At 35.1% G+C, this 27,878-nt stretch overlaps 4 protein-coding genes and 1 long non-coding RNA gene across 6 annotated transcripts in view; 2 read left to right on the top strand and 3 right to left on the bottom strand.

The window, feature by feature from the left end:
- Positions 1-7,529: 7,529 nt before the first annotated feature.
- Positions 7,530-9,300, bottom strand: LOC138135180 (probable cytochrome P450 6a13). The gene is made up of 3 exons (XM_069053839.1): positions 8,145-9,300; positions 7,842-8,093; positions 7,530-7,791 (listed from the first exon to the last, which is right to left on the bottom strand). The coding sequence occupies exons 1-3, from the start codon at positions 9,265-9,267 to the stop codon at positions 7,628-7,630; spliced, it is 1,539 nt and encodes a 512-aa protein (XP_068909940.1). The 5' UTR covers positions 9,268-9,300; the 3' UTR covers positions 7,530-7,627.
- Positions 9,301-11,976: 2,676 nt separating this feature from the next.
- LOC138135137 (probable cytochrome P450 6a13) lies at positions 11,977-13,972 on the bottom strand. The gene is made up of 4 exons (XM_069053785.1): positions 13,820-13,972; positions 12,621-13,766; positions 12,299-12,550; positions 11,977-12,231 (listed from the first exon to the last, which is right to left on the bottom strand). Exons 2-4 carry the CDS (start codon positions 13,756-13,758, stop codon positions 12,068-12,070), a joined length of 1,554 nt encoding a protein of 517 aa, XP_068909886.1. The 5' UTR covers positions 13,759-13,766; positions 13,820-13,972; the 3' UTR covers positions 11,977-12,067.
- Positions 13,973-20,164: 6,192 nt separating this feature from the next.
- On the top strand, positions 20,165-22,789 carry Nurf-38 (Inorganic pyrophosphatase Nurf-38). 2 transcript variants are annotated; one of them, XM_069053620.1, is made up of 7 exons: positions 20,165-20,427; positions 20,517-20,632; positions 20,685-20,955; positions 21,038-21,255; positions 21,314-21,372; positions 22,353-22,462; positions 22,519-22,693. In XM_069053620.1, exons 1-7 carry the CDS (start codon positions 20,256-20,258, stop codon positions 22,566-22,568), a joined length of 996 nt encoding a protein of 331 aa, XP_068909721.1. In that variant the 5' UTR covers positions 20,165-20,255; the 3' UTR covers positions 22,569-22,693. The 2 variants fall into 2 exon arrangements, with proteins under 2 accessions (XP_068909721.1, XP_068909722.1); XM_069053621.1 differs by having other exon boundaries at positions 20,172-20,427; positions 22,628-22,789.
- Positions 22,790-24,146: 1,357 nt separating this feature from the next.
- LOC138134571 (uncharacterized) lies at positions 24,147-25,369 on the bottom strand. Its single transcript, XR_011160769.1, has 2 exons — positions 24,988-25,369; positions 24,147-24,925 (listed from the first exon to the last, which is right to left on the bottom strand). It is a non-coding gene; the product is annotated as an uncharacterized lncRNA (long non-coding RNA).
- Cow (Proteoglycan Cow) overlaps positions 24,178-27,878 on the top strand; it is a 52,837-nt gene continuing 49,136 nt past the window's right edge. The window contains exon 1 of the mRNA XM_069052914.1: positions 24,178-24,501. Within this exon, the coding sequence (XP_068909015.1) occupies positions 24,400-24,501 (102 nt within the window). The 5' untranslated portion in view covers positions 24,178-24,399. The remainder of the gene's footprint in view (positions 24,502-27,878) is intronic.

Here is a 27,878-nt window from a genome sequence, read left to right as displayed (position 1 = left end):
CGTCTGGTTTGCGTTTAAATAAAAAAGCGAATTATTTAGCTAACCAAGTCAAAATTTGTAATTGTGCCACCAGGGTTTGATGGGCTAGCAGATACAGATTCATTTAGTGTAAAAACTTTATAGGTAAATTAACAGTTAATTTCAGAAAACTAATAAAACTGTTACGGCCTTATTTATTAACAAAACATTTTTTGAAAATTCTCAAATATACCTTATTAATTAGGTATATAAAATTTCGACAATTTAATTTAATTAGAAGTCGCGATTTCTCGTGTGCCCGTATACGATGCCCCACCCGGTACAAGAAGATATTAATGTGTTAGTGTTATTAATGACTCTATCACCAGATGATAGAGAATTGTACTACATATTTAAAACCACGAAGAAATAATGTCTTTGTGAGAAAATCTTCGACTCCATGAAATTGCGACTTAATGCGATACAATTCGTCGTCGTCATCAAGTCGACGTGGACGGTGACGTGGAAGATGATGCGAAAACACCCTCACCCCTTCCGGCCCAAGTGGTGGAAAACACGGTGGTGTGATAGTTGATATGACCATAAATGGTCATATCCCTAGCCCGGCAACATTTCTGTGTACGTGGCCACGGTGGTGAAACATTGGGGACGGGGGTAGTATATAAGCTGAAAATGTTAAGAAGGGAGACATTCTCTCTTCGCCATTGTACAAGCATAACGTGAAGTCACGTGCGTTTATTGTAGTTTACCAAATTTATTATTAAAAGTTAATAAATCGTTACTAAGATTTTCCATCTCGTTTAATTGTTCTTACATCTTACTCAACGAAAACAAATTTAAACCAGTTTTTAAATATCAACAAGTACAATTTTCGGAAACAATTATAAATAAAGACAACAGAAAGAGTGGAGCAATACGAGTAGTTTATTATCCATATAATAAACGATGAACCCTTTCTATACAAATATTCAGAGATTAGGTATTTTTCATTTTCTCTTCCTTCTTGTCGCGGGACGTTACAACGCACTGTTGCCAAATGGTCATCTCCGTGATTGCCACATCTGTAACGGTACGTATCATAAAATTCTCGTTTCGGAATGAAACGACAAAAATATTCGCTGGCTTCAGACTAACAGAACTCGGAGGCTGAAAAAGTTCGTCGTGTGGACAGTTAATGGCAAAAAGTTGACACCTTGCTAAATCGATTGGTCATGTGTAGGTGAACGTCCAAAAAAAAAAGTTCAAAAATTGTCGTGTGCAAAAGGGCGTTATTCAAAATTTTCGACTTACGTAGCGTATCAGATAGGCGATGTTCAAATATTTTTTTGGTGGAAACTTTGTAATATTTTCTGTAGCCGTTTGGTTGTAAAAAAAATAAACAATTTTCAAATTAGCATAGCGTCTTATGGAAAGAATAAAATTCAAATGGCTGTATCTCCGTTCGACGCTCGCCAAAATTCGTTAATTTTGCCGTGTTTTTACGTTTCTCACTCCATTGCTCGAAAACTAAGCCTCAAATCGAATAAATGTATTCTTTAAGAACGAAAGACCGATATTCTCTGATTATGATGGTGTTTGTTATTATAATTTTGACGGAATATTAGTCAAGTTATAGTGAAATTTTTTTAATAAACAATTGTCAGTGTCAAAATGAAGTAAAAAACCATACTGTACCACCCTAAAATTTGGACATATGGACCAGCTGTATAACAATTTGACACCAAATCATGGTTGAGGTTATGTTCACTTCACTTCCCGTACCTTTCCTCCGTGAATTCATTTTCAAAACAAATTTAATGAGAAATCAGGAGAAACCTTTTCGAATTTGAAATAAACTCTCGCTCGTTAGGGCGCAGGCTCAGTTACATAAAAAAATGTTGACACTCAATGTGACCAATCGTATTATCATGAAAATCACAGTTTGGCTCATACCAACAAGACAACGTTTTGACAATTGTTTATTAAAAAAATTCAACTATATGATTAAAAAACTAACGTAGCAACAAAATCTCTACGCGATTAGAAATGCAAACCTCGATCACCCTCCCGAACCGCCCTATTCCCCGCGGTTCACCAATGTCATCTGACCTACCAACTAAAACAAACTATCTGGCGTTCAAATGAAATCCTGGGCTGCGTAGGCGTTGGAAAAATTAAACCGTTTAGAACCAGTGTAAAGTTTGAATTTATTATCATTATTATTATTATTATTTAGTATGTTGGTTAACAGGTTATACACCCAAACAAAAATCAACAGTAAACGGCGTTATACAATACCTACAACAGCTCGAATGCTCGAAAGGCGACTGACTGTGTACCCGTTCCGGGAAACGCTCAATTAAACCTCTGAAATACAGGTAACCATTCTCTTAAATCATTGTCCAAGGCTAATCACAAAAATATCGCACTCACTATAGTGCTTGTATCTTCCTCAGGAATTCTGACTTAAGCCCTAAATAAACCGAACAAAGATCCTAGGTGAAGAAATTTATTGTCATATTGTGCCTGTCAATCACTAGACGGTCTCCGACAAATACTTTGAGTATAGTGGCGGCCGGGGAAAATGAGAATGACTTAAATCACTCTGGGCTGTATTCAAATAAAACTGTAATGGTTATCATTATAAAGATTTACGATAGGGCCAAATTTTTGCCTGTCACCACCTGCAAACAAAACCCTTCTTAAATCGTTCCTTCTAAGACCACAGGTATTCAAAGAAATCGGTCCCTGTCGTAAATCTTTATAATGATAACCATTACAGATTTATTTAAATACAGCCCAAACTAATTTAAGTCATTCCCATTTTCCCCGGCCGCCACTATACTACCCCAGGTAATTTTTTTCTCCGAGACCGCCTAGTGATTGACAAGTACAATATCACATTAAATTTCTTCAAGTAGGGTCTTTGCAAAGAAAAAAAAAAAGAAAAAATTTTTGGCTCTAAATTTTAGGTTAACTGTCAACATGCTCCAATTAATCTACGCTTTAAAAAAGCACAACAATTGACGGTTCCTAACGCCTTGCCAGCCCAGGATTTCATTTGAACGCGCGATATCATCAGTTCATCACGATGATAATAATTATCAATAAATAATTTCCACCGCTTGTAATTGCATAAATAATATTATAATTACCCAGAGTTCTGAAAAGAACAGCTTTTTGAAAGACAAAATGAAAACGGAAAAATAAATTCGCAGAAAAACAAAGAAAGCACAGAAGAAGACAACTCAAAACTTAAAAATTGAAATTTGTAATGACATCTGTGCTATGTTGTCAGTTTTCAAATATTGGTAGCACCATGCAGACCCAGGTCATATCGAATTCTTGATTCTTCTTAAAATTTTTAATTATGATTAGTAGTTTATTTGACGAGTTTGTGTGTAAATTGGGACTTTTTTGGCACGAGTGGGCCATTTAAAAGCCCACGAGTGCCAAAAAAGGCCCAATTTACACACGAACGAGTTGAATACAACGTTTTTTTGTTCGACGAGCCCCTTAAAGGCTCCAAATCGCTTAAAACCTTTAAAATTAGCTTGACGTTTCGTTTTGACAAGTTGTGACATTTATCAAAATCCGTTCACATAGGAGAAAATTCTCAAATTCTGACAGTGTCGAACAAAAAAACAAATTACGTGCAGTTGCTGAAATTAATTTTTATCAAACTGAAATAGTATATTATAATATAAGTAGTAAAATGAATGTTTTTTTCACTAGTCGTAAGTAAGACAATACGTCGTGTGAAAGAAACACTTATTTTACTACGTATACTATACACTATTTTTTGCAATTTTTAATTAAAATAGCACAAATCGATAATTTGAAATACATTTCTTGACAAATTTTATTATATGCTGTCATGTTTTTTTGGCATCTACAGTAAAGTACTTTTAAACTAAGGTACGCTCTGGATCTCACACTGTATGGCTATATACTTCAGTTGAATGGACAACATTTATTTTTTTAACAGCCCGATCTTTTTGTTTCAATAAAAAGTATACAGTGCCTTTTTTAACGCTGGCTATAGGGATTTACATGCTAAAAATTTAGGGTCTGTTAATGACCTTTTTAGTAGGAATTTTTAAGTGAAATTTGGTAGGATATTAGATTAGTATTTTATAAATCAATTTCAGTTCGGCCTATCGTACAAAACAAAATAATCACGGAATTACAGCAAAATAGTTATTTATTTGACGAGCTTAGTAAATTAATCTTTACGGGCACGCTGGCACTTGTTGGACGAGTGACGTAAGGAACGAGTCTCCATAAGCCAGTAAGCCCAATAAAGATTAATTGCTAAGCGAGTTGCATACAAACTTTTATTTCCACCTTCAGCCTTTAAATTTCGTTTTTTAATTGTTATTTATGTTTATAAAAATTTTGTAATGAAAGGCGGTGGAGGAATTAATTATTTTTGAATTTTCATTTCATAGATTGTTCAAACAGTCTTCCATAGGCTGAAAGGCACTAACCAAGACGATCATAAAAATTTTGTCGAACATTTTGTAACTGTCTAACGATTATAAAACCTTCTGGGCAAGAAATAATGTAATAAATTTAATGTACTTTTTTTAAATTAATTCCGTAATTATTTTGTTCCGTAGCATAAAATAAACTGAAATTGATTTATAAAATACTAATCTAGTATTCTGCCAAATTTCACTTAAAAATTCCTGCTAAAATAGTTATTTACACAATTAGTGGGATAAAAGCAATATTACAGGATTCGAGTGTGAAGATTGCAGATAACAAGGGCGTTAGCCCGAGTTCATCTGTAATCACACGAGTTTCCTGTAATATGCTTTAGCCCACGTGTTCTGTACAAAATTTTATCTAAGACCGCCCCGAATTAAAAAAAAAAAGTAAATCTTATTTATTTCCGGCAGTTTCATTACACCACTCAGTGGAATAATGACTTCCTTATCCCACTGAGTGGGGTAATGAAGCTCACTTATCCCACTGAGTGGAGTAATGAAATGCGTCCGGTAACGAAGTTCCTTATTCCACTCAAATGAGTGGGATAAGTGTCATTTATCCCACGGAATTAGATAAAGCTTATTAACACGATCCAAAGTTTTTGTGATGTAAATCCCTATGGCCAGCGTTAAAAAAAAGGCACTGTATAAAAAATACGAAGCACGTATTCTTTATTTCATTTTTTGTATTAATGTTTTATTTAAATTTTATATAATTTGTGTGTAGCCTTGGCGAAATCTGGCCAGTATAGCAATAAAAAAAAAACAAGGAAATGTCAAAAAACGTGTTATCCTTTTTTAAATATAGCTTAGCCAAGCTATACCTCATTTTTCCTATCGTTCGTATTTTTCAAATATGTAATAAAAAATAAAGATTGGTATTTAAAAAAACAGTAGATGACGTCATAACATGAAAAACAAAGGACATAAGAAACTGAAAATATTTGTTGAAGTTAAAATCGCTATACCCCTTCAAGATTTTTTCCAAAAAATTAATGCCTATCAGTGGAATTACTGAATGTATGCATTACTTCCACACTGCATAATGTTTAAAATAGATGTAGATTGATATTTTGAGAAATGTGTGCTGCTTAGCTGGTTAAAAGATTATAAATTTATGCGTTTGTATTTATGTAATAAAGACAAAGATAGAATAGATCAAAACACATTGTGCCACATACAGTGTGGAAACTACTTATGGAATAAATTCAATAATTTCAAAACTAATGACACTTGTTGAAAACGCTGAAACAGGTCAATTTTTATTTCTTATAGTGCTTATTTTAAGTTGCGTCATTTGTTCATGACGTCATTAATTTTTGAGCTATGACGTCATCATCAATTTTTTGAAATGACAACCCCCACTTTTTTCTTCCCTTTCCGATAGCCCTTCTTACTCGCTAAACAACGAATGAAAAAAATTGGTACCTTATATAACAATTTTTTTGAGAAAATGACAAATTTTATTTCAAAAATTTAATTTAATTTTTAACGTAAAAATTCTTTTGCATGGGTTTATTTAAAACAGAAGATTTATTTTAATAGACCAAACAATTTACAAGATTTAAGACAGAGAATTCGCGCTGAAATGGAGCAAATAAGCCCTGACATTATTGAGCGCTGTGTACAAAGTGTCGGTGAGTGCCAAATACTGCTCGTCAAATGTTAGATGGCCGCTGAGATTCGGATGCGCAATGGTAACGGTAGGAGTGGGGACGTCACTTGTTCGAGCGTCGCAGCAGTGGAAACACTGGTACACTCCAAACCATGGCTTTTAAAAGCACAGTGAAACATATTTTTGTATTTATCGCGGAATCAGGCGATTCTTAATCAAAGAAATTCCTTTTCGAGAGGATTTCCCTTGCCATTCAACGTGGAAACGCTGCAAGCATTCGGGGTACTTTTCCAGATTCCGAAATATTATCGGAAATTTTTGTATTAAATATACAACAAAAATGTTATGTAATTATGTTATTAATATTTTAAATTTAAATGATTAATATGACATTATGAGTTAGGTATATGGAATAATGTCTTTGATTTCGTAATACATAACAGTTTATTAAAATAATGAATAATTCTTTGTGCATCATCTTACCGTATTCGAAATCTGGGAAATTGTTTACGGCATTATGTAAAAGTGGCTGAAGCGCTGCGAATAACGAACATCTGTTTGTAATTGTAATTTAAGCGAATGGTCCAATCGACTCGTCCATCGACAAAATAGCAAGAACAGGTACTTCAATAAAATTTACAGTGCTTTATGATTTTGAAATTTAAGGAGACGTAATTATCAAAATGTACAACGTGTGTTAACAATAAGAGCAACTTTATGGGTGTCATTTTCTAAAAAGGAGAAATGTAAAAATTACAATGCCGTCGGAAATTTAGTGGGAAAGGTACCTATTTATTATTATTTAGGTAATAAAAATTGCAGATCACAAATACGTTGAAGACTCGCAATACGTCAGTACAGATTACAGCTACAGGATTAAAATCTCGTCGACAATGCGGAGTTAGAACAAGTCAATTTCTGTATCTGAGTGTACTTTTCAGAATTATACCCTACTTTACCGCTTCACCTTGTCGCATCTCGGTTCCACATCTTGCATCGCACTCCCTCTTCTGCGCATCCTTAGCGGCCATCTAAGATTTGACGAGCAGTAGTTGGCGAGGGACAATTTCAACATTCACATTAAATGTTGTTGTTAATCTTAGATGTCTGTTTGTTATTGTTTGAGCTCAATTAAAATTTTTACATCAAAAATTAAATTAAATTTTTGAAGTAAAATTTGTAATTTTCTCAAAAAAATTGTTATGTAAAGTACCAAATTTTTTTATTCAACGTTTAGGTAGTGGGAGGATCTATCAGAGAGAGAAGAAAAAAGTTGGGGTTGTCATTTAAAAAAATTGGTGATGACGTCATAGCTCAAAAATGAATAACGTCATGAACAAATGAAGCAACTTAAAATAAGCATTATGAGAAATAAAAATTGACCTTTTTCAGCGTTTTTGACAAATGTCATTAGTTTTGAAATTACTGAATTTATTCCATAAGTAGTTTCCACACTGTATAATATAAATCAGAATTCGCTAATAATGTAGTTTATGTCAACAAAATCATGTGTCAACATGAAATTAAATGGTAAATGCTTTTCACTTGTTTGAAATTTTATTTAAACTTTGATGTAATTGAGCCAAATGCCACCCTCAGTTGTCATTATAAAACTTCTACGATCGAGTTTCAACGGCAATTTAGTTTTGGAACTGACGGAAAATTTATAACTTTGTAAAAGAGCACTGAGTCCCACTTTTGTTTGCATCATTCCAAACCTTACACCTAAAATACACTCATTTCTGTAAACGCTTAAAACAGGAAATGTTATAAACCTATGCAAATTCTGGGACCCTCCCCAAAGGGCAGAAATGTAAACGGGTGTCGTTTATTTTTGTTGACTTCGGTAAATCGATCTGGATCGAATTTTTCAGGGTCTGGATAATACTCTGGATCACGTTGCACTCCCAAAATCGGTACCATTACCTTGGTACCCTTCTCGATTACGATGTCAGTTCCGGGGACAAGATAATCTTTGGTGCAAATGCGGTTTAAGCCAGGATGTGGTGGATATTTTCTAAGAGTTTCTGTTAAACTGAATTATTGTATTTTCTGTCATCGTGAAAATTAAAACTTACCATTGATAACTCTTTCCATGTAATGCATTTCCATAATGCCATTATAATTAAATTCACCTTCGTATCTAGTAAAGACGGTATTCACTTCCTGTCGTACTCTTTCCTGAATTTCTGGATTCGACGCCAGTTCGAAAAGACAGTAAGCCATTGTGGTGGATGAAGTTCCAAAAGCGCCAAGGAAGAAAACGAAAGCTTGAGCCGCTAATTCGTTTGTTGTCAATGTAACTTCCCTCTTGATGTTATCGTCGTCCAGAACTTTCTCATCGTCAACTAGTTTCCCTCTGTTCTTGAGTTGCAGCAAAAGATGCATAAAATCTTTTCTGTAGACATTATTTTTTTCACGAAATTCCACTGTATCTTGGACCACTTTCAAGAAGAATCTGGATATGTCTGGCTCGACTTCCTTCACTCCACAGAATCTCGCCATGTTTGGAGCGATGAAACTGAAGAATCCTTGAATGTTTTTCCAAAACCCACGCATAAAAAACTTCATTAAATATCTGGTAAATTCGTTATCTGGATTTTTAAGTGAGTTGCATTCAATTCCAAAAGCGCAGTTGCCGATAATATCTGTAGTAAATCGTGCTAATATGTCTTTAATGTTGATAGAGGACTCTACACTTTTGTCCATTTCTAAAATCAAATCGTCACTGCATTTAACCACAGTGTCGAACATCATCTTCACTTTTCCAGATGTGAAAGTCGGTGTTAGTTTGGCCCTAAGCTTTCTCCATTTCTCTCCTTCCAACGAAAACAAATGTCCACTTAGAGGATCTCCCACTTTGTCGATGTACACACCTCGGTCGGCAAAATGATCGGAATCGTTTTGCATAATACATTTGATAATCTCAAGATCGACAGGCATGTAAAGAGGCAAAGTTACCCAATAGTAGCCACCATGGCGTTTGTTATGCTCTTTGAAATATCTATATAACTTCATGATCGCGTCTCCGTGTGATTCCCGCTGAAGAATAACACCTGCTCCATTACCAAAAAATAATACACGACGAGGTGTCAACAACCCTTTACGGTTCCAGTACGTCTGCCACCATTCCATCAATGGAATAATTAATAGAAGCAATAACAGGAAGTCCGTCAAACAACTTCCAGTTATCAAAGCCATTTCAAACACCTAAAATCTATATTTAGCACTAATTGATTTGACAAAACTAACAAAGGTACGGAAATGTTTCTTTGTCTGTTGTAAAATCCTTATCGTGTTACAACAAAAAACAATTTTTTTGAATGTACAACAATATTCTTTATCTGTGACAAAAAGATGCTAAAAAATTTAAAAAATGTATCTAATTAATTGCTGTAATTGTCAACAACTAATGAAGTAAATTTTTATTTTAATTGTTACATCAACAAAATTGCTAATTACAGAATACAGTGTATTTGGACTCTGACTGATCCAAACTAATTAAATTTAACTTGGTAATATAATTTGTTATTAATAGTTAATTTTTCTTTAATGGAAAGATTAAGTTGCGATATAATTTTTTGAAAATCCTTTTTAATAAAATTGTCAGAATATGACATGTTATTATTGAACGTATAGAGTACACGTCGTCATATGATGGAAAATATTAATGGAATGTCTAAAGCAATTCAAGTCACGTTAGTTGTCGGATGAGCATAAAGTAATTTAAATTTTTGATTTGAATAAGTCTATACCTATACAACTTACTACTGTCTACACTCTACGCTTAGGTAGGTACAGCCAGATTTACTCGTATATTAGATATCAGGTTCATAATTTACTGGTTCATAATACATAATAAGTATTAGTTTATTTATATATTTTATCCAATTTTGCCTTATAAAGTCATGTTTAAATACTTAGATACAGGGGATAAAAGCACTTGTTTAATGAATAATCGAATAAAATTTTAATTGCTCTAGCGGTTTAAAATTTTTATTTCGCTAGCGGTTTAAAAATGTCAAGTAAATGTCAAAGAAAATAAATAAAAATGTATTAAACAATAATTATACATACATTACAGGTATTGGGAAGCAATTGTTCATAATTGTATCATCCATTTTCTAGATTTTCACCTTCTATACGTGTATACGCCGTAAAGACCTAATTTTATTAGGAGTAATATTGGATAAAATAATTCACTGTAACACCGATTTTTTTTTCTCGTGTTAATAAAGCCATAGCAACAAAAAATCACACTCAGCGACTCGACAATCATAGGTGATTAGTGACACAAGCTTCGGACTTGATTTTAAAAAAATTACGCTCAAATTGGAGAGGTTTGTTAGTCTAAAATTGGATAAACAGTTGTATTATACTCGCGGGCTAAATGAATGTTTAACTTGCGATGTTAACGCGCTTGCGGCTTCGCCGCTCGCGCTGTTAAACGCATCGCTCGTTAAACATTCATTTAGCCCGCTCGTATAATAAATAACTATTTTGCATCTTTTTAAATGGAATGATGTGTATGATTTTATATTATAGATATTATTTTGTTTATTTCAACAAAGTATTATTTGACCAAAAACTATTTTGTCTAATTAGAAGTCTTTCAAAAGTATTTTTATGTACTTATGTACTATTGCGGGCAAAAAAAGTGGGACATCAACGTCATTGTCTTGACTTTTAATGTGAAATAACCCTTATCCGATTCTAATCCTACTTTGAATTAACTGACGTTGTCATTAAGTATTAGAGATTGTAGGGAATAAGTGTAAGTAAGCACGTAGTGCATATTTATTTAATGCAAAGTCCCAATCAAAATCTACCTTTATAAAAAGAAGAGGCCATTTGGAAAAGGAAAATAGGAGTATAAAATAAAATTTTAAACTGTCAGCTAGAATAGTGTCAAATTTCTATGACAATAATCAAAGGCAAAATGACAATAAAGCTTGAACTACATCGAATTTTTTTTCAAAACTGACAGAAGTTTGATGTCCCACTTTTTTTGCTCACAATAGTACAGTCGTGGACAGAATAAAGTAGGACAAGTCTTATTAAGAAATTTAGCTAAAATTGAGTTGAGTAAATCAGGCTTACTATAATAAATAAATATTTTAATAGTAACTATAGAAAGAATAAACAAACTTACATTAGCAAAAAAACATTGTCCTACATTTTTCTGTCCGCGATTGTATATGCATTTATAGTAGTTTCAATTTGGTTGTAGGTCGTAAAATTTTATTGGATATTATGAGCGATAACGGGCACAATGGTTGGGTTTGAAAAGGTTGGGAAGCGGCGCGTGCCGTTTGCCGTACAATGCAAATATACCAAATGTACAATACAACCCTGCTTAAAATATTACCTGCTAGTGGTAAACTAGGATTTATAAGCCCCGTAAGATCTTTAACTTAAAGTACCATAAAATTTTACGACCTACAACCAAATTGAAACTACAGTAAACAAATGTACTATGGCGGCCAAAAAATTTTGGCCGTAACTTTCTTGACATTCAAGTAAAGTGTAAATAAACCTTTAGGAATCGTAACCCCACTTTCGATTCTTGTCATTTTGACAATCAATTTAAACTGTTTGAAGCTCAGATATTCCAAAAATCCGACATGAATAAACAAAATTAGAGCAATCGTACATAGATAACCTGAGGTAAACGTTCTGTGTAGTATAAATGACAAAATAATTTTGAGTTTTGAAAATAACGTTCATAATCAAGACGGTAATCAGGATGACAATAAAGTACGGATTACAATTATTTTTTTTTGAATTGACAGACAATGACGGCCAAAAATTTTTGGCCGGCATAGTAGTAATTCATTAGTAATTTTTCCTTCAGCGGCATCTATTGAAAGGTTCGGTAGGTAGGTATAACAAAAAAAAAATGTCTATTAATTAATTCTCAAATCCTTTATTTTTATTTCTTTACTGTTCAGAATAGGTCGAAAACGTAAATTAAATTTGTCGCTGTTTCTTAAGCTTTTTACTAAACTTCGGTATAATTCAGCCAAATCCCACCCTCCGTACTCATTATAAAACTCCTTGGATCCAGTTGCAATGGCACAGTTGTTTTTGAACTAACCGAGAACTTATAATTTTTTAAAAGAATGCTGAGTCCAACTTTTGTTTGCATCATTCCAAATCTGAGACCTGAATAATTTACATCAAATGAAATTATAACACAGTCATCGTTATACATATAATATTATGTACGTACCAATGCAAACTCTTGGTCCTTCTCCAAATGGAATAAATGTGTAAGGGTGACGTTCGTTTTTATTTTCTTCTGAGAACCTCTCTGGGTCAAACTTTTCCGGATCAGGATAAAACTCTGGATCACGCTGCAAACCTAAAACCGGAATCCACACTTTCGTATCTTTCTTGATCATAATGTTACTTCCGGGCACTTTGTAGTCTTTGGTACAAATACGGTTTAGTCCGGGAACTGGCGGATATTTTCTCAATGTTTCTATGTACAAATCAATCATCAATGAAATCAAATCATCAAATAATCTTAAATAATCCAAAAATATTCTTACCGTTAATTACTTTCTCCATGTAATGCATTTCCATGGTAGCATCATATGTTAATTTATTGTCGTGTTGCTTGAGCACTTCAAAAACTTCTTGTCGGAGCTTCTCTTGAATCTCAGGATTCGAAGCTAACTCAAAAAGACAAAACGTCATTGTAGTCGACGATGTCTCGTAACCTGCGAGAAAGAAAACGAAAGCTTGAGCTGCCAACTCATTTATCGACAGGTCTGATTCTTTGTCATCTCCGATCTCCTTTAAAATGCCACCATCTTCATCTAGCTTTCCTCGATTCTTAAGTTGGAGCAGAAGATGCATAAAGTCTTTCCTATGAATGTTGTTTTTTTCTCGATAGTCTACAGTATCTTTAACTACTCTCATAAAGAATTTGGATAATGGTGGCTTCACAGCTTTCAACCCAAGTTTCTTGGCGATACCTGGAGTTACAAAAGTTATAAAACCAATGATGTTGTCCCAAAATCCATCCAAGAAAAATAATTTCATATATCTGTTAAACTCGTTGTCTGGATTTTTTAAAGAGTTGCAGTCAATTCCGAACGCAACTGTACCGATGATGTCGGTAGTGAATCTGGATAACATATCTTTGATGTCAATAGAAGTGTTTCCAACAGTTTTATTCATCTCTGTGAGCAGTTGATCACCGCATTTCACCAACGTATCAAACATCATCTTCATTTTTCCTGAAGTAAAAGTTGGAGTCATCTTAACTCTCAAATTTCTCCATTTAGCACCGTCTAACGAAAACAGATGTGCACTCAAAGGATCGGTCTCTTCGTTGTAGTATAACCCTCGGTCAACAAAGTGGTTGAAGTCATTTTGCATTACGTACTTTACAAGCTCCGGATCGACAGGCATATAAGTTGGCATGAATAACAAATAGAAACCTCCGTGTGGTTTATGATGGCTTTTAAAGTATCTGTACATGTCTACTGTGAAATCTCCAAAAGATTGTTCTTGGGTAAAGATTTTTTTACCGTTACCAAAGAAGAATGTTGTAGGGGGAGTGAAGAGACCTTTGCGTTGCCAGTAAGAGTGAGACCATTTTATCCAAGTTACAAAAATGGTAACAAATCCTAAAAATAAAGTTATACTGTCCCCTAACCAGCTGCCTGTTAATAGCGCCATTGAAAATCCTGCAAAAATGAATTGTTGAATTGTGTAAAAAATAGTCTGAATGAGAACATACTTTTGTAAAAAATATAACGTAAACTAATCAACAGATGGTCAACCTTTCTATTTAAACGTGTTTTTATCAGTGTTTGATGTTATCATTTTGATAAAATGTTGTAAACAGAGAGATTTACTTGGATTTTGTGCACTATATTAAGTAACATTTTTTAATACAAATGTAATAGAGCTCAATACATTTTATTAGGTATCTTTTATTTGCATACAGTTATATCATAATAATTGCATATAACTAGTTTGAAACCTCAAGACATTTGTAGAAATTTACGAAATAATACAAAGTTCAAGTTATGATAAACACTGTATCTTACAGGTTCAAATTTTATTATGAAAAGAAGAAGAACAGCACTGAAGCATTTTGTTCCTGTTGTTGCGTTTACTTATCAATTTTAGATTTGTACATAATAACTCTATGATTTAGCAAAATATGGAAACTTGTTAAATGAATGTGACAAATTCGTTTGTTTAACTTTATTAAACTTATTTATTTTCAATAATTTATCTAATCCCGTGGGATAAATGATACTTATCCCACTAATTTTGACTGGGATAAGAACTTCATTACCTCACGCATTTTCATTACCTCACTCAGTGAGGTAATGAGTTTCATTACCGCACTCAGTGGGATAAATGAGTTTCATTACCTCACTCAGTGGGATAAGTAAATTCTTATCCCGGGCAGGGCCGGATTGCGGCGATGGTCAACTTTTAAATCTCCCGTTTAAAATGTACCTGGAAAGGTGATGGCCGGATTGCGGCAGTGATAGCATTCGGGTAAAAAGGGACAGGGCCGGATTGCGGCGATGGACTTATAAATATTCCGTTTAAAATGCACCTGAAAAAGACTTTTCGACTTGTGTTTACATAGATTTTGACATTGCAGCTCTTCAATGTGCAACACCAGTTCACACCTTGTTTGGTAGTACTTTTTTCAGAGTATGTAATTAAAAGACTCTAAAAGAATGAACTTTTCACCACGTTTACTAAATATCACTGCCATCTTCACTTCCCCACATGTGTGGTTAACTAATATCGTTTTTTTTTCACCTCATAGTAGGCGTTGAAGAGTCGATTGTGAACGCACTCTACAGGTTACGGATCACGGATTAGATTAGTAACTTTATTTGAACGGTATTTACCATGGATCTACCAATAGCAGATTCTAAATCATAGCAACCACTGGCCAGATAAATTTACTTGAAGGTGAATAAACCGGGCCTCAATCTTACGTTTTACACGAGTGGTGCGTTCACAATCGACTGTTCAAGGCCTACTACAAGGTGAAATTAAAAAAAAAACACCCAATATAAATAATGTCTTTGATTAAAAATATTGGGTGGGTATTCCGTACATGACCCATGACCGTATCCCGGCATTGTCAGCGGACCAACGCACGAAACGGCACTCGCCGCAGGTAAAGACTTGGGACGACGCCCGAATCGGGAATATTTTCAGTGACCCACGAAATGGGAACGCAGGACACGGCACTAATTCCCCCCGTATAAGTTACTCGTGACGTCACAAATCATAATGCACTAAACTTTTGCGACAGTCTGTCGATCACGCATTAGGTGTTCCCTCACTAGACTAAAACCCAAAAAAACACCTAATAAACCCTACGGAGCTTATAAACCTTCAGTTCTATTCGAACATTCAAAAATTCTGAGTTGATTTTACGCCACGAGTTACTTTCTGAATATCTAATATTTTCTGTGCCATGAAAGTAAGAACCCTAAGAACAAAAATAAAACAGGACTACGCCAATGCACTCGATTTTGGGTCGCCCTTCCCCTACATCTGGCGCAAGGAGGTTAAAGTACTTTACTTTAAAGTGCGTCTATCGATGTTTTAAAACGACCTTTTGATTCCTTCAGTGGTTTATTGCCCGCTAACAAAAATTGTCGTAAAAGTGGTGAGTAACCGATCCTCAATAATCCGCAGGTACAAGTCTTGAGCCATCCAGAGTTTTTGTTACAGAGTGGGTAAATAATCCCTTAGTAATGAGACCATCATAAACGACCCAAAATGTTAACTAGTGTTTAAAAAGTCGTGTCAAAATATCGACAGACGCACTTTAACCTCCTTGATCTGGCGCATCTCGGTAGGCATCTCGGTAGCCACGCCTGTGTACCTTTCGTTGAAATGCACTCTATAGTTGACTCAAGTTGCAAAAAAACACTTGTCATTTGCAACAGCAATTATTATCGCTTACATCGGAATTTATTATAAATTCGAGTCTGTGTCGTAGATCAAACATTTCTTATAAATTTTTTGTTAATTTCAGCTATATTTTACGATTATTGGCACTACCCTCAGTCCCATTTAGATAATAATCGACGCTCTACTGTATTTATTTCCGAAAATTTTAACACTCAGCACGTTTTTACACCGAATGAATACACGCTACGTCACAACCGAACGAAATTACTCCATGAACTGATGCCTTTGCAGCTCAGTTTCTCGTTCAATCCAACTAATGAATTGTAGACGCGTTGACGCGTTTGCGGGTGGAAGGGAGGTTGGAAGGAACTGCGAAGAGGTGCACAGCTAAGCTCCAGTGGCCCAATGCAATAAAAGCCGCCCAGCTGCGGCACCGACCACAAAAATCATTTGACTTAATGGAACTCGTCTCGCGCGTCCCAATGGAGCATAGCAATCAGTTTCAATTTTTTTAACGTAAAATAACTAATCATGTCACTGTTTTATTACTGAAATTAAAATTAGAATGTATAACAAAATTTTTGGGAGTTTTGCAGCTCTGCAGCACTTATAAGGCCGTGCCAAACTCAAATAACCACCACCTGTTGAATTAAGTTGGTGAAAACAAAATTACACTAAGTGTATAATGGCAATTTTGATATTACTACAGGGTGAGCAACAATAACTGTTACAGTTGGCAAAAAAAAATTTTACATAAAATTTTCAAGACTGTGAATTGTACCTATTCCGGTTTGTTTTATTGACATTATTGACAGCTGGTATACATTTCAAATTTAAACGTCTGGGTTTTTGTAATCTTTTATTAATAAAATGGTTTTCTTGTTGGAACATGACATAAAAGTCACCAAAAATCACCAGAATTTATTGCCAACTCAATCAGTACTTGTTGCTCACACGGTAGAATCCTAGACCAATATATACACCAGCCGCCCCTGCCTCCTATACAAATTAGTCAGTTCTACCAACCTAGGATTAAATCATAGATACCTATATAAGGAGAAGATACAGCAATAGGTCAAGTACTGGGGACAAGACGTACAGTTGCGGCCGTTGAAATCTCAGACAGGAAAGATTTAAACACTCTGTATAAATTCCGAAATTTGATTAGCGTAAACAGGATTTTTATCAAGGATTATAAAGTCAGTGTCAGTATTTGACATATTAGGTCAGAATCGCGCGTAACTTTTGAAATGCCGCAATTATCTGATTCGCAAAAATGTGTTTGACTGAGGGACGGTGTGAGTATAAGAGCCATTGCGAGAGAAATTAATGTGGATAATGTTTGAGTGACATTTTGAGAAACGTCACTTTCAATACCATTTACAAAGCTAAAAGTTTGGCGTTGTCAAAGTGTCTGAGTTTTCAACGGCCGCAACTGTACCTTTTGTTTTTATTTCAGTCGCACGCATGTAATTAAGAAATATACATATTATTCCTAGTGTTTTCCATGAGTTAGGTATATTGTATATCCATGAAAGGATATTTCTTTATTTGAAGAATTGTAAGGAGTGGAACATACAATACAGGTCTTTATCTTTAAAGCAAAAAATAATTCACAATTAATTTGTCACGATGACGTTTCTCAATTATTAGTCAACTAGATGGATACGAGGTATTTCTCTATTCAAGTGCAGATGTATGGATACAAGATAAGAATACGTGCTAGAATGCGTGCTAGAAAAAAATGGAGGATTTTTAGCGGAATCGTTGATACGAATATGTTTTCCCAAGTAAGGAAATACGTTTATATGGAATGGCTGCATCTTCCCCTTATACAGGGTGTCTCAAAAATGGCGCCCAATCTCCTAAGGGTCTTAAAGAATAGAAGTCTGGGAAGGTAAATCTCAATACAAAATTTGATCGGACCAACAGATTTTGTATAACTTGCTCTTAAATATGGTAATTTCAAAGAGATGTATCTCCTTTATTACCAAATTTTACAACTGAATTATAAAATACTTTACAATGTTACTTTTTCCAAGACCCCTTTAGGTAGTGGAACAACACCGAAGTAATCCTTTTTAGAGTAATGACCTACCAAAATACGCTAAAATAACAGTGGCAACATTGACCTCAAAGGAGAATTGGTTTAGTTGATTGTGCATACCAACCGATGTTGCCAAATTTGCTTATTTTAAAATGTGTATAACTTAGAAAATAGTCAAAGGAAAAAAAAAATCACAACGAAATTGAACTCAACTCTTCAAATAGTTTAACCCCTCAAGAGATTGGGCGCCATTTTTGAGACACCTGTATATCTATGGATTAAACATGGCCAACTTCATCTAGCTTCCGCTGCGCTCCATACGGCCGTCCCAATAAGGGTCTAAAGTTGATTCAGCTAACCTAAAAAAATCGTTTGGTAACTAGCCCCATCTGTTGCAAAATTTTTAACATAAATCTTTATGGGTTGATGGGGAAACCGTGTTTTTTTGTCAGTTTGGCGGAAAAATGTGAACCGGACTTGATACTACCTATGATACTACCCTTTTTCGACTGTTAGAGAAAATTCGAAATTTAAGTAAACCAATTATTATTTTTAATCGCAGTAACTGTAACACCATATATGCAGCTTCTGTTGCTTTCATAGCAGGGTATATTGTAAAAAAATCAAATGAAATATTTCACTGCGACAGTTGCCTCTCTCCTATATTGTCTTTTTCAACCCCTGGTCTTCTTTTACCTTCAATTAATCTTCAAAATCGTGGCCGTTTGACGTATCCAAATTATCAGTTGGTAATAACCCAAGTATCGCCAGTCTTCCGCCAAAATTCAAACCTTTGAAAATTCAAACTAAATCCGCGAAATTGAACAAAGTGGCCATGTCGTGATCGTCATCGAATCGGTAGGACCCTTACGTTGTGTGTTTTGTACAAAATGGCGGCAGACTAGCTCGGGATGCAAATGGCGGACCTGCAGGTTGGACAACTTCGAAATAATGCATAAATCGGTGAGAGGACGCCTGTATTTATTTTACGAATACATGAATAAATACATTCTCGTTTTCATCTACAGTGTTAACACATCACATGAGAAATTAAACAATTCAGCGGTGCGACTTAACATGACATAACAAGGAATACCTACATAGACAATAAATTTGTCTACCGACCTTTTCAGGAACGAAACGATACAATAAATAAAATAACAACAGCTGCTCAGCAACTATAAACTCACAATACAAGGACAAAGCGGCACCGTGAAACAAATGGTAATTATGCTATTACGAATAGACACTGTAAATGGGATGAGTAAAACCCCCAAAAATCATCCACAACGATGGCGCACCATAATCTTTTCAATAATACAATATATGACTATATTATGACATCAGGTTACGCAACAATGCAAAGATTACAATTTCTGACATAAATGAAGACGACGACACCATAGATAACTCTTGACGACACTTTGACTCCCTGCCTCCGGGTTTCCGGTCGCGGAATTAACCTGGCTCTCGCCCCCAAACCCCTAAGTTCTACCCTATCTGCATTGGGTCGTCCAAGTCCCTACGACACCTAACTCATTCGATTTGGGTGCAGTGCCCAAGACTTGTGCCCTCCATATCCCCACGGCGAGGGTAGGTAACAAATGAAGAGACAGAGGCCTTCCACCAAGGGCGGTCGAGAAACCCTGCGGCTCTGCGGCCAAGATCACACGTCATAGAAGGGCCCTGCGACCACAAAGGCCCCCCACGTCCGGCTGATTGGCAATATTGGCATAATGTTACGATTGTTACGGCCGTATGAAGTGCAGCGGAAGCTAGATGAAGTTGGCCATGGGATTAAAAATATACGATTGCGTCATCTAGCGCTTAACATTTCAACAAGGTTCGAATTGTAACAGATCTCGTTAATTTTCTTCAGTATTTAAAAAAAATTACATTATGGAGTATGTTCTGTTAATTAAATAATACCTATTTTAAACTACTATCAGTTTTTAATCTTTGAACACTTTAATCAGAATCTTATCAGAGAAAAAGTGTACTTGAAAATTACTGTTTTAGAATGAGTCATTGCCAATCTATACAAATATTTATTTTCATATTCTTTTGCTACAATGGTCACTTTACTATCGTTCTCACAGACAAACAATAAATGTTGTATATAACCTAAAACAGTCAACAGACATGTTAAAAAAAAAACTATCGCGAATGAGTAATCGATTTTATATTATGAACCGTTAGTTACGTATTCTCACGTGTAGAGGGTGCAATGTTCGCTAACAAAATATCACACGTGTTGGCAGGCGGCTTGCACAAATTATTTTCACATCAAAGTCAGCGGTTGCAGTGTGTCTCATTGTCGTCCGGCATTTGTTCAAATATGGCATATTCTATTGTTGAAAGAGGTTCTCCTTATTCACCAGATTACCGAGTATATATCCGTAAGTCGTAAATTACATAGTATAACCTTTTTATTCGCCCTTGATCTTCATTTTTGACCTACAATCATAATATTGTCCTATTTCGTCAGAAAACAAAAATGGCCCCATTTCACCCCTTCACGATATTCCACTTGTGGTGGATAGTACTAAGAAAATTTTTAACATGGTGGTAGAAGTGCCCAGATGGACCAATGCAAAGATGGAGGTATATTTAAAGACCATATTGATTCATCTGTCGAAAACTAATTCTTTTGCAGATTACTATGAAGGAAATTTTGAACCCCATAAAGCAAGATGTAAAAAAAGGTAAACCGCGATTTGTGGCCAACTGTTTTCCTCATCACGGCTATATATGGAATTATGGAGCTTTACCACAAACCTGGGAAAATCCTGAACATCTCGATGATGGAACAGGATGCAAAGGAGATAATGATCCTATCGATGTAATTGAAATAGGATCAAGGGTAGCAAAAAGAGGTGAAATTTTGCAAGTAAAAATCTTAGGAACCATTGCTTTAATTGATGAAGGTCAGTATGTTACTTTAATAAGGTGATTCATTCTTTTATTTATTTTTTCCTTAAAGTGACAAGGTTCATGTTTTTATAACAGGTGAGACTGACTGGAAATTGATTGCCATAGATGTTAAAGACCCAATAGCAGAACAAGTGAATGATGTCCCTGATGTTGAGAAATACTTTCCTGGACTTTTGAAAGCTTCAGTTGAGTGGTTCAAGATCTATAAAATTCCTGATGGCAAGCCTGAAAATCAATTTGCTTTTAATGGTGAAGCTAAACCAGCGAGTTTTGCTCATAAAATTGTAGATGAGGTATTGATGTTATTTCCAAGGGCAAACCTTATTTACAATGTACTCAATATTTTATTAGGTACATCGATTCTGGAAGTCTTTGGTTAATAAAGAGGTGGATGCCAAGGGCATTTCCTGGTGAGTAAATGTTGACAGGATAAAGAAATTGGCATTGAATTTTTTACTTTTAAACATGCATACACTTCACTTATTATTAAAATTTCTATACTGTTGTCCTGATAACTTACAAGGTTATGCAAGTTATCTTATTTGTACTTAAAAACATTTTTTTTTTCAGTCGACGTGACACCTGACAAGTAGTAATTACATATATAGTAAATTGCAAATTTCTATTTATTTTATCATTGTTGATTTTCCTTTTTTTTTACGTAATATTGCCTTTTACGAAACTTAATGCGTTCATTTTTAATATACATTGTAAAGAGATATTTGTCTCATACACGTTCTTCAAATGTTGAGTCAGCAGAAATGCAAAGTTATCGAAATTATGATGCTATGTCATCTGTTAACATTTTTGAATGTTTTGTAATATTTACTTGCGAAACGTCTTATTCATCATTATTTTAAAATTAAGAATGTTAATTCTCATGCACACGTTAATTTCGTTTTAGTTTTTGGTTAAAAAATAACCTCGGTTGGTTATTAATCATAATAATGTAATATGTAGGTACAATTTACCCACGCGTTCCATAAGGCGGAGCACTTACGGTCTATCATGTCATATTATACTTATTAAGGCTACAAATTCAATTTACTCGCTTGTAGTTTGCCTCAGACCTTAATTCAAGCGCACATGACGGATATCGCAAACAATCCTTAGTTAAAAATATTGTCAACATTATGTGGAATCTGTCTTTTATTAATCAATAATAACTCCGGAGAAATGTAAAGTCTAAACTACTGTTGTCTCGAGGTTGGGAAACTATGCGTCTTGTTTCTTGCAATTCCGACCTTTTGCCGTGGGAGTTAGTTTAGTTTCTCTAATCACAATTGAAAGTTATCCAATTTTACACTCAGTTGAACCGACTCTTTGTCATGATTAATCTAAAAGATTTTTTGAAACATTTTGTTAAATTTAAACTTGTTCTTTCTTCAAGTGTCAACACGACCATCGAAGGTAATACCTTTAAAATCGCCGTGACTGAAGCCAAGGAAGTGATAAATAAAACTCCGGTTTATGGTCAGCCACAAAAGATTGACCCAATCGGTGAGTTTTCAATTACATAATTCCTTTCACCAAATTATAAATTTGTGTACTTTCAGTTGATAAGGTTTATTTTGTTAAAGAAGCATGCTGTAAATGTAGACTTTAGAATTTTATTGTGGAGAATTGTTGAATTTTGAAATGTTTATAATGGTTTTTTGTTTTCAGTGGACAAATGGCATTACGTCCATTTAAAATAAATCAACGGAAGATATTAAAATTTGATAAAATACACCAGTGCATTTATTTTTTCTATTGTTCACTTTTAATTTAAAAATGCAACAACGTTTTCCTGTTAAAAGAAATAAATAAACTAAATTATTTAGGAAACGTGTTTTTTACAAGTCACCCACCTATTAATTACCACACAATAATTACATTTACTGTGTTCATTTTTGCAATACTTTCTTTCTGACAATTATTTCCTGGAAGTATGCGCGGAGGCGTTAGGCAGAAATATCTAGATAGCATATTCTTAGAAAAACATCAAATTGATAAGTGTTAAGAGTACTTAATGTCGCAGTAGGTAATTTACTTTCCTGTATGACTGGTTATTTTTTTACAATTAGAATAAAAATTAGTGTTTACTATCTTTGCGGAAAATCAAAATGATTCAGATTCGCACGCACACTTCAGAAATTTATTTTCTTCCAATACATACATATGTTATGTATTTGCATTTCTTAGGTAGGTACAGTTGATGGAATCCAGCTTACAAAATAGAACTTTTTCTGTCATTCTTATCCTTAAATCATTTTTCCCCCACAAATAAAAGTTATAAAGATCTTGGTTATTTTTAAACTAATTCTCATCTTAAAATAATTACAAAGGTGTTTCAGAACGCGCAAGTTGATAATGATAACATATTTTGTCGAAATGATTGTATCGCATATACATCACTGAATTTACAAAGAAATACCCTTTTTAAAGATATTAAATTTGACCCCCCGGCCCATTAAAAAAATCAATTTAGCCTTGTATCTTCAAAATAAATGATGACAGGAAATTGAAAAAAATCTCAGATGATAGAATTTAAACACGTCTACTGTGTAACTGTGTGCAAAATTTCAACGAGCTCTGCTAAACCGTTCTGAGAATATTTAGTTGTATGTATCTATACTTTTTAGCGATCCCCTGTATATTCATTTGTTACACGATGTTTTCAATTTTCTAATTTGTTCTCAAGGTACGTTATTTTGTAAAGATTTAATAACAGGATAAGGTAAATTTATAAATTATTCATAACAACCTAATTTGTAGGTATTTATGATAGGGATTTACGTAGAATATTACAAAAAGTGTTCGGCTGAGGCGTAGTTAGGTATTCGTTGAAATGCAGCATTTGGCATAATTTTTCTGAATCACACCTGTAAATTTTTTTTTGGCGTTCATTATTATTTTCAGGTGAAATTTCTGTTTTCTTGAGGAAAAAACAACCTCGAGGGACAAATAGGTTGCAATTCACGGTTGAATTTTTTAAATACCTTTGTCAATTGTCGAGCACGTGATAATGAAATCGACGGTCGCGCGGTAGGCGTGCCCTCCAAAAAACCCCATCTTCGTAATTTTTCCTATAGGTAGTCAGAAATGGGCGTAAGAGCGGTCCCATTCCGCGTCTACATTCACTGCATTGGGCATTGATTTGGTATTCGGAGTTTCCCCACCACACCATCCTGCACAAGAAAGCTTTTCTTGTGTGGCGCCGCGCAATCTCCGATGGAAAAGAGACGGCCACTGAAATCGAATATAATCAAAAAGTAGTCGTGGTTTGTCGCGGCTGGTCGTCCATAGTCAGTGAGCAAGAGTACGTTTGAACGGTCACTCGCCCAGTGCAGAGAAAGTGAGCCATCCTATAAATTAAAAAAGGACAAAAAAAATCGCCTCGACGGCCCGTTCGCTCCGGTTAATCATCGTGGTTTTTGGCGGGAGACGCGCCCCAAATGCGAGTGATTCTGGTCTTGGTCGTCGCGGCGGCCGTCGTTTGCACGACCGACGCTAAGAGGAAGAGGAAGTTCGACGGGGACTTTGAGTTCGCCGAAGAGGTAAGCTTACGAGGCTTTGTGTACGCGCACAATGGAGCCACTCCAGGTTAGAACAGGTGCCCCACGGCTCGCGTTCCGCTCGATTCTTTACCTGTCAAGCAGGTTCTTCGGTCGTCTGGGAGACCTATTATTGCCCAAACTGAACGCGTGTGTGATAATTTCACGATTGCACTTTCGTTACCTACATTCCCGGCGAGGACGCGCGCTAATAACTGTGTCCTATTTATTTATTATTTACCTTCCATGCCGCATCTGCACCGACGGGACTAATTGCCAGACGGAAAACGAATTGTCAACGAAATTATCCAAGACTTCTCGACTGATAATAATAAATTCGTAATTTTTCCACCACTGCACTGTTCGCAATTGTTTCCCCGATGTGGATCCGGCATTAAAAACTGCACCAGGGGTGGACTAGGGTCGGCTGAAATGCATACATAAAACCCTACTGCTGAAAAGAGAGATTTCTCTTATCCAATATATCACCTCGACCCATAAAATTTTATTACATTCTTATATCTTCTGGACATAAATAATTCGTAGCCTCTTATCAATAACATAAACTTGAGGATGACAGACACTCCATACAACCGACAATAATACCTTTTGCACATCCTCCACTTTGTTCCGTTCTCAGTCCTTTGAAATATTTGATCCACACAGTTATTACACATTCCAACCCTTGTTCATACACTTGAGCTCTAAAAATTGTATCGGTACACGCACCCTAAAGTGGCACTTTCCAACAAATTCAAAAACGATATTCGCCGATAAACCAAGGCAAATAGAGCGGTTCTGCGTAGAGAATATTGAAAATTAATTAATGGTGCTTTTCACATCACTTCTGCCGCACTCAAGCTTTCGGAAGCTGCTCGACGGCTACTGTCAGGGATTCGGATTAAATCATGTTTACACAAGTCGAGTGATTTTTTTTCTATTCTGGAGTTCTTAACTGAGGCTTTGGATGCAGCCCAAAAACCACCATCCATTTAATTGTAAACTAAAGCGCGCACAACTCAGACGTTTGGAGCTTTTCCAAGCTTAATTAACAATTAGCTTTTAATCAGGAACGTTTGTTACTTTTTCGTTTTTCACTTGATTCGTTAATCCCTTACCCAGATAAATGCGTTTGTTATCAACTTTCAAGATTATTTGGTTTCAGCGTAAATGGGATTTGTTACCGCAAAGCTCACATAAAAATTTTAATTGTGAAAAGTAGGCGTCACTCGGAATACGTGTGTGGACCGTAGATTATAGCAAATTGCGATTCATTTGACAAAAATGGAAAATGTTCGTTCACTCAATATATATAATTTCAAAGATGCGTAATAAGAAATGAATAATTTTTAACGCTTTTGGAAACTATAATCATCATCAATAACGTTTAATTTTTTCGTGTTGGCATTATTAAAGATGTAAATGATGGTAAATTATTTTCACCACCGTGTTGCTATGAATTTTGTTTAGCAAATTCCTCGAAAAGCAAGTAAAGTAATGAAATTCTTACCTACCTGTCATGAAACTAACCGGGGTTGCTACATACCCTCGAGTTGATATTGCTCTGTTACAGTAAGTTGGCTCGTTTCCAAGACTTTTGTTCTATCCGCCATTCCAGTAAAAAAAATCGAACGGTTTATTTAAATTTGACTTAGGTTCTTAGGTATTATCATTTTTTTTACGTCAAATTCGATATCCGACAAGAAAACCTAAGCAGGTACAATTAGAAATAACTCTTGATACAGAAAAATAATTGAACGTTGTATAACTAATAGTTATTTGTATATCAAGGCCGCGAAATCATTCTTTAACGTACCGAGAGAAAAATTGTCGCCGAGGCCGCTTGCGGCCGGGCAGAACTATCTTGAGGATGTTAAAGGATACTTACAATTTTATCGAATTTATTCCGAACGTTACGAACGCACTGTATACACAGTGATAAGATATCATAATTGGTGAAACAAAAAAAAAACAAAGCTCTAACATAAAAATAACCTGTCTAAAACGGGTCTTTATGTTTCCTATCGTAATGGATCTCTCTTACTTTCGGTGCGTACTTACGATTTATTAGGTTCTTTTCACAGAAATAATTTGCGCTACGATTTTACAACGATATAGTTCTGAGGCATACGTCCCGTCTTTTCTTCTGTTCAAAAGTCCCAAATAAATTTTAGAACTAATCACAGAAATGACTGCGTCAAATTATACAGTTTCTGAACTGGATACTGCCACACGTAACGTCCGTGGTCTTAAATCCTCCCCAGAGGAGAAGTTTGTTTGCTGTCCTTAATAAGTAGGCAGTCCCAAGGTAAACTGAGTTGTTTATGCCATTCGCGTCCGTCATTAAAGGAAGTCTCTCGATTCAAATTTTAGTCGATTTAATGCACTTTTCAAACAAGTTACGTGACATCGTTGAGTATTATTATCCAAGTGTTCGTACCTTTATTCCATCTACTTTTTAAATCGCACTTGATTTATCATCACGAATCCAAAACAATACAAAAATTGGATTTTTTTTTATACCAACAACAAACTTTAGCATATTTTTGTCATTTCCAGGATAACATACATTGTTGCACGATCATTTATCAAAATAGAATTTCATATATACTACGCTCCATTTTCCTAAGAAACGTTTTATTTCAATTATTTGGTTGTTAGTTAATGCAGAAGAAAAAAATAAATGTCAAAAAACACGCTCAAACAAGGCGCCATCAGGATTTACACTTGATTCGGTCACCCAGAAATCATTTTTTATCAGGAAAGCGTCGGCCAGTCCAACAAAAAGATGCTTCTAGTGATTTATGATTTATTTGTTACTTTTGTATTGATATTGCTGGCATTAACGAATGACACGATAACATGTGTGACATCATTTAAATTACATAAATATGATCTCAGGTATGGGCAATAATCAGCGTGTAAGGTGTGTTCACAGACTTCAAACGATTTCAGCGAAATGTGATTTACTGTGACAAAAAATAGTTCAGATCAAAGCTGACAAAAAACGATACAGACTTCATAGGTATGGCTATTAGCCCTACAAAAAAACGTTGTGACCTGTCACCGGAACATTCTGTAGCTGATGTGTTCGTCCCAAATTTAAATAATTCAAACTGAATGTAGGAGCGCCAAGGTTATTCCTACCCGTTTTTGTTTTGTAGACTTTTTTTTATTCGAGTAAAATAAAACGAAAAATAGAAGTATACGCCCACGCACTGCATACAGAACAGGGTGCAAAAGATTTTTAAAACGTCCGAGATGTAATTAATCTTGTGTTTATCGATTTGACGAAAAATAAACGCTAATTAGGGACATTAAACTGATAACTGCTCCCGTTAATTATAGCTGTTATCGGGATAAAGCTGGAACTAGCCAGC

Source organism: Tenebrio molitor, chromosome 7, assembly GCF_963966145.1.
Source record: "Tenebrio molitor chromosome 7, icTenMoli1.1, whole genome shotgun sequence".
In the NCBI taxonomy this organism is placed as follows: Eukaryota; Metazoa; Arthropoda; class Insecta; order Coleoptera; family Tenebrionidae; genus Tenebrio; species Tenebrio molitor.
This window is presented reverse-complemented; position numbering and strand designations above follow the sequence as displayed.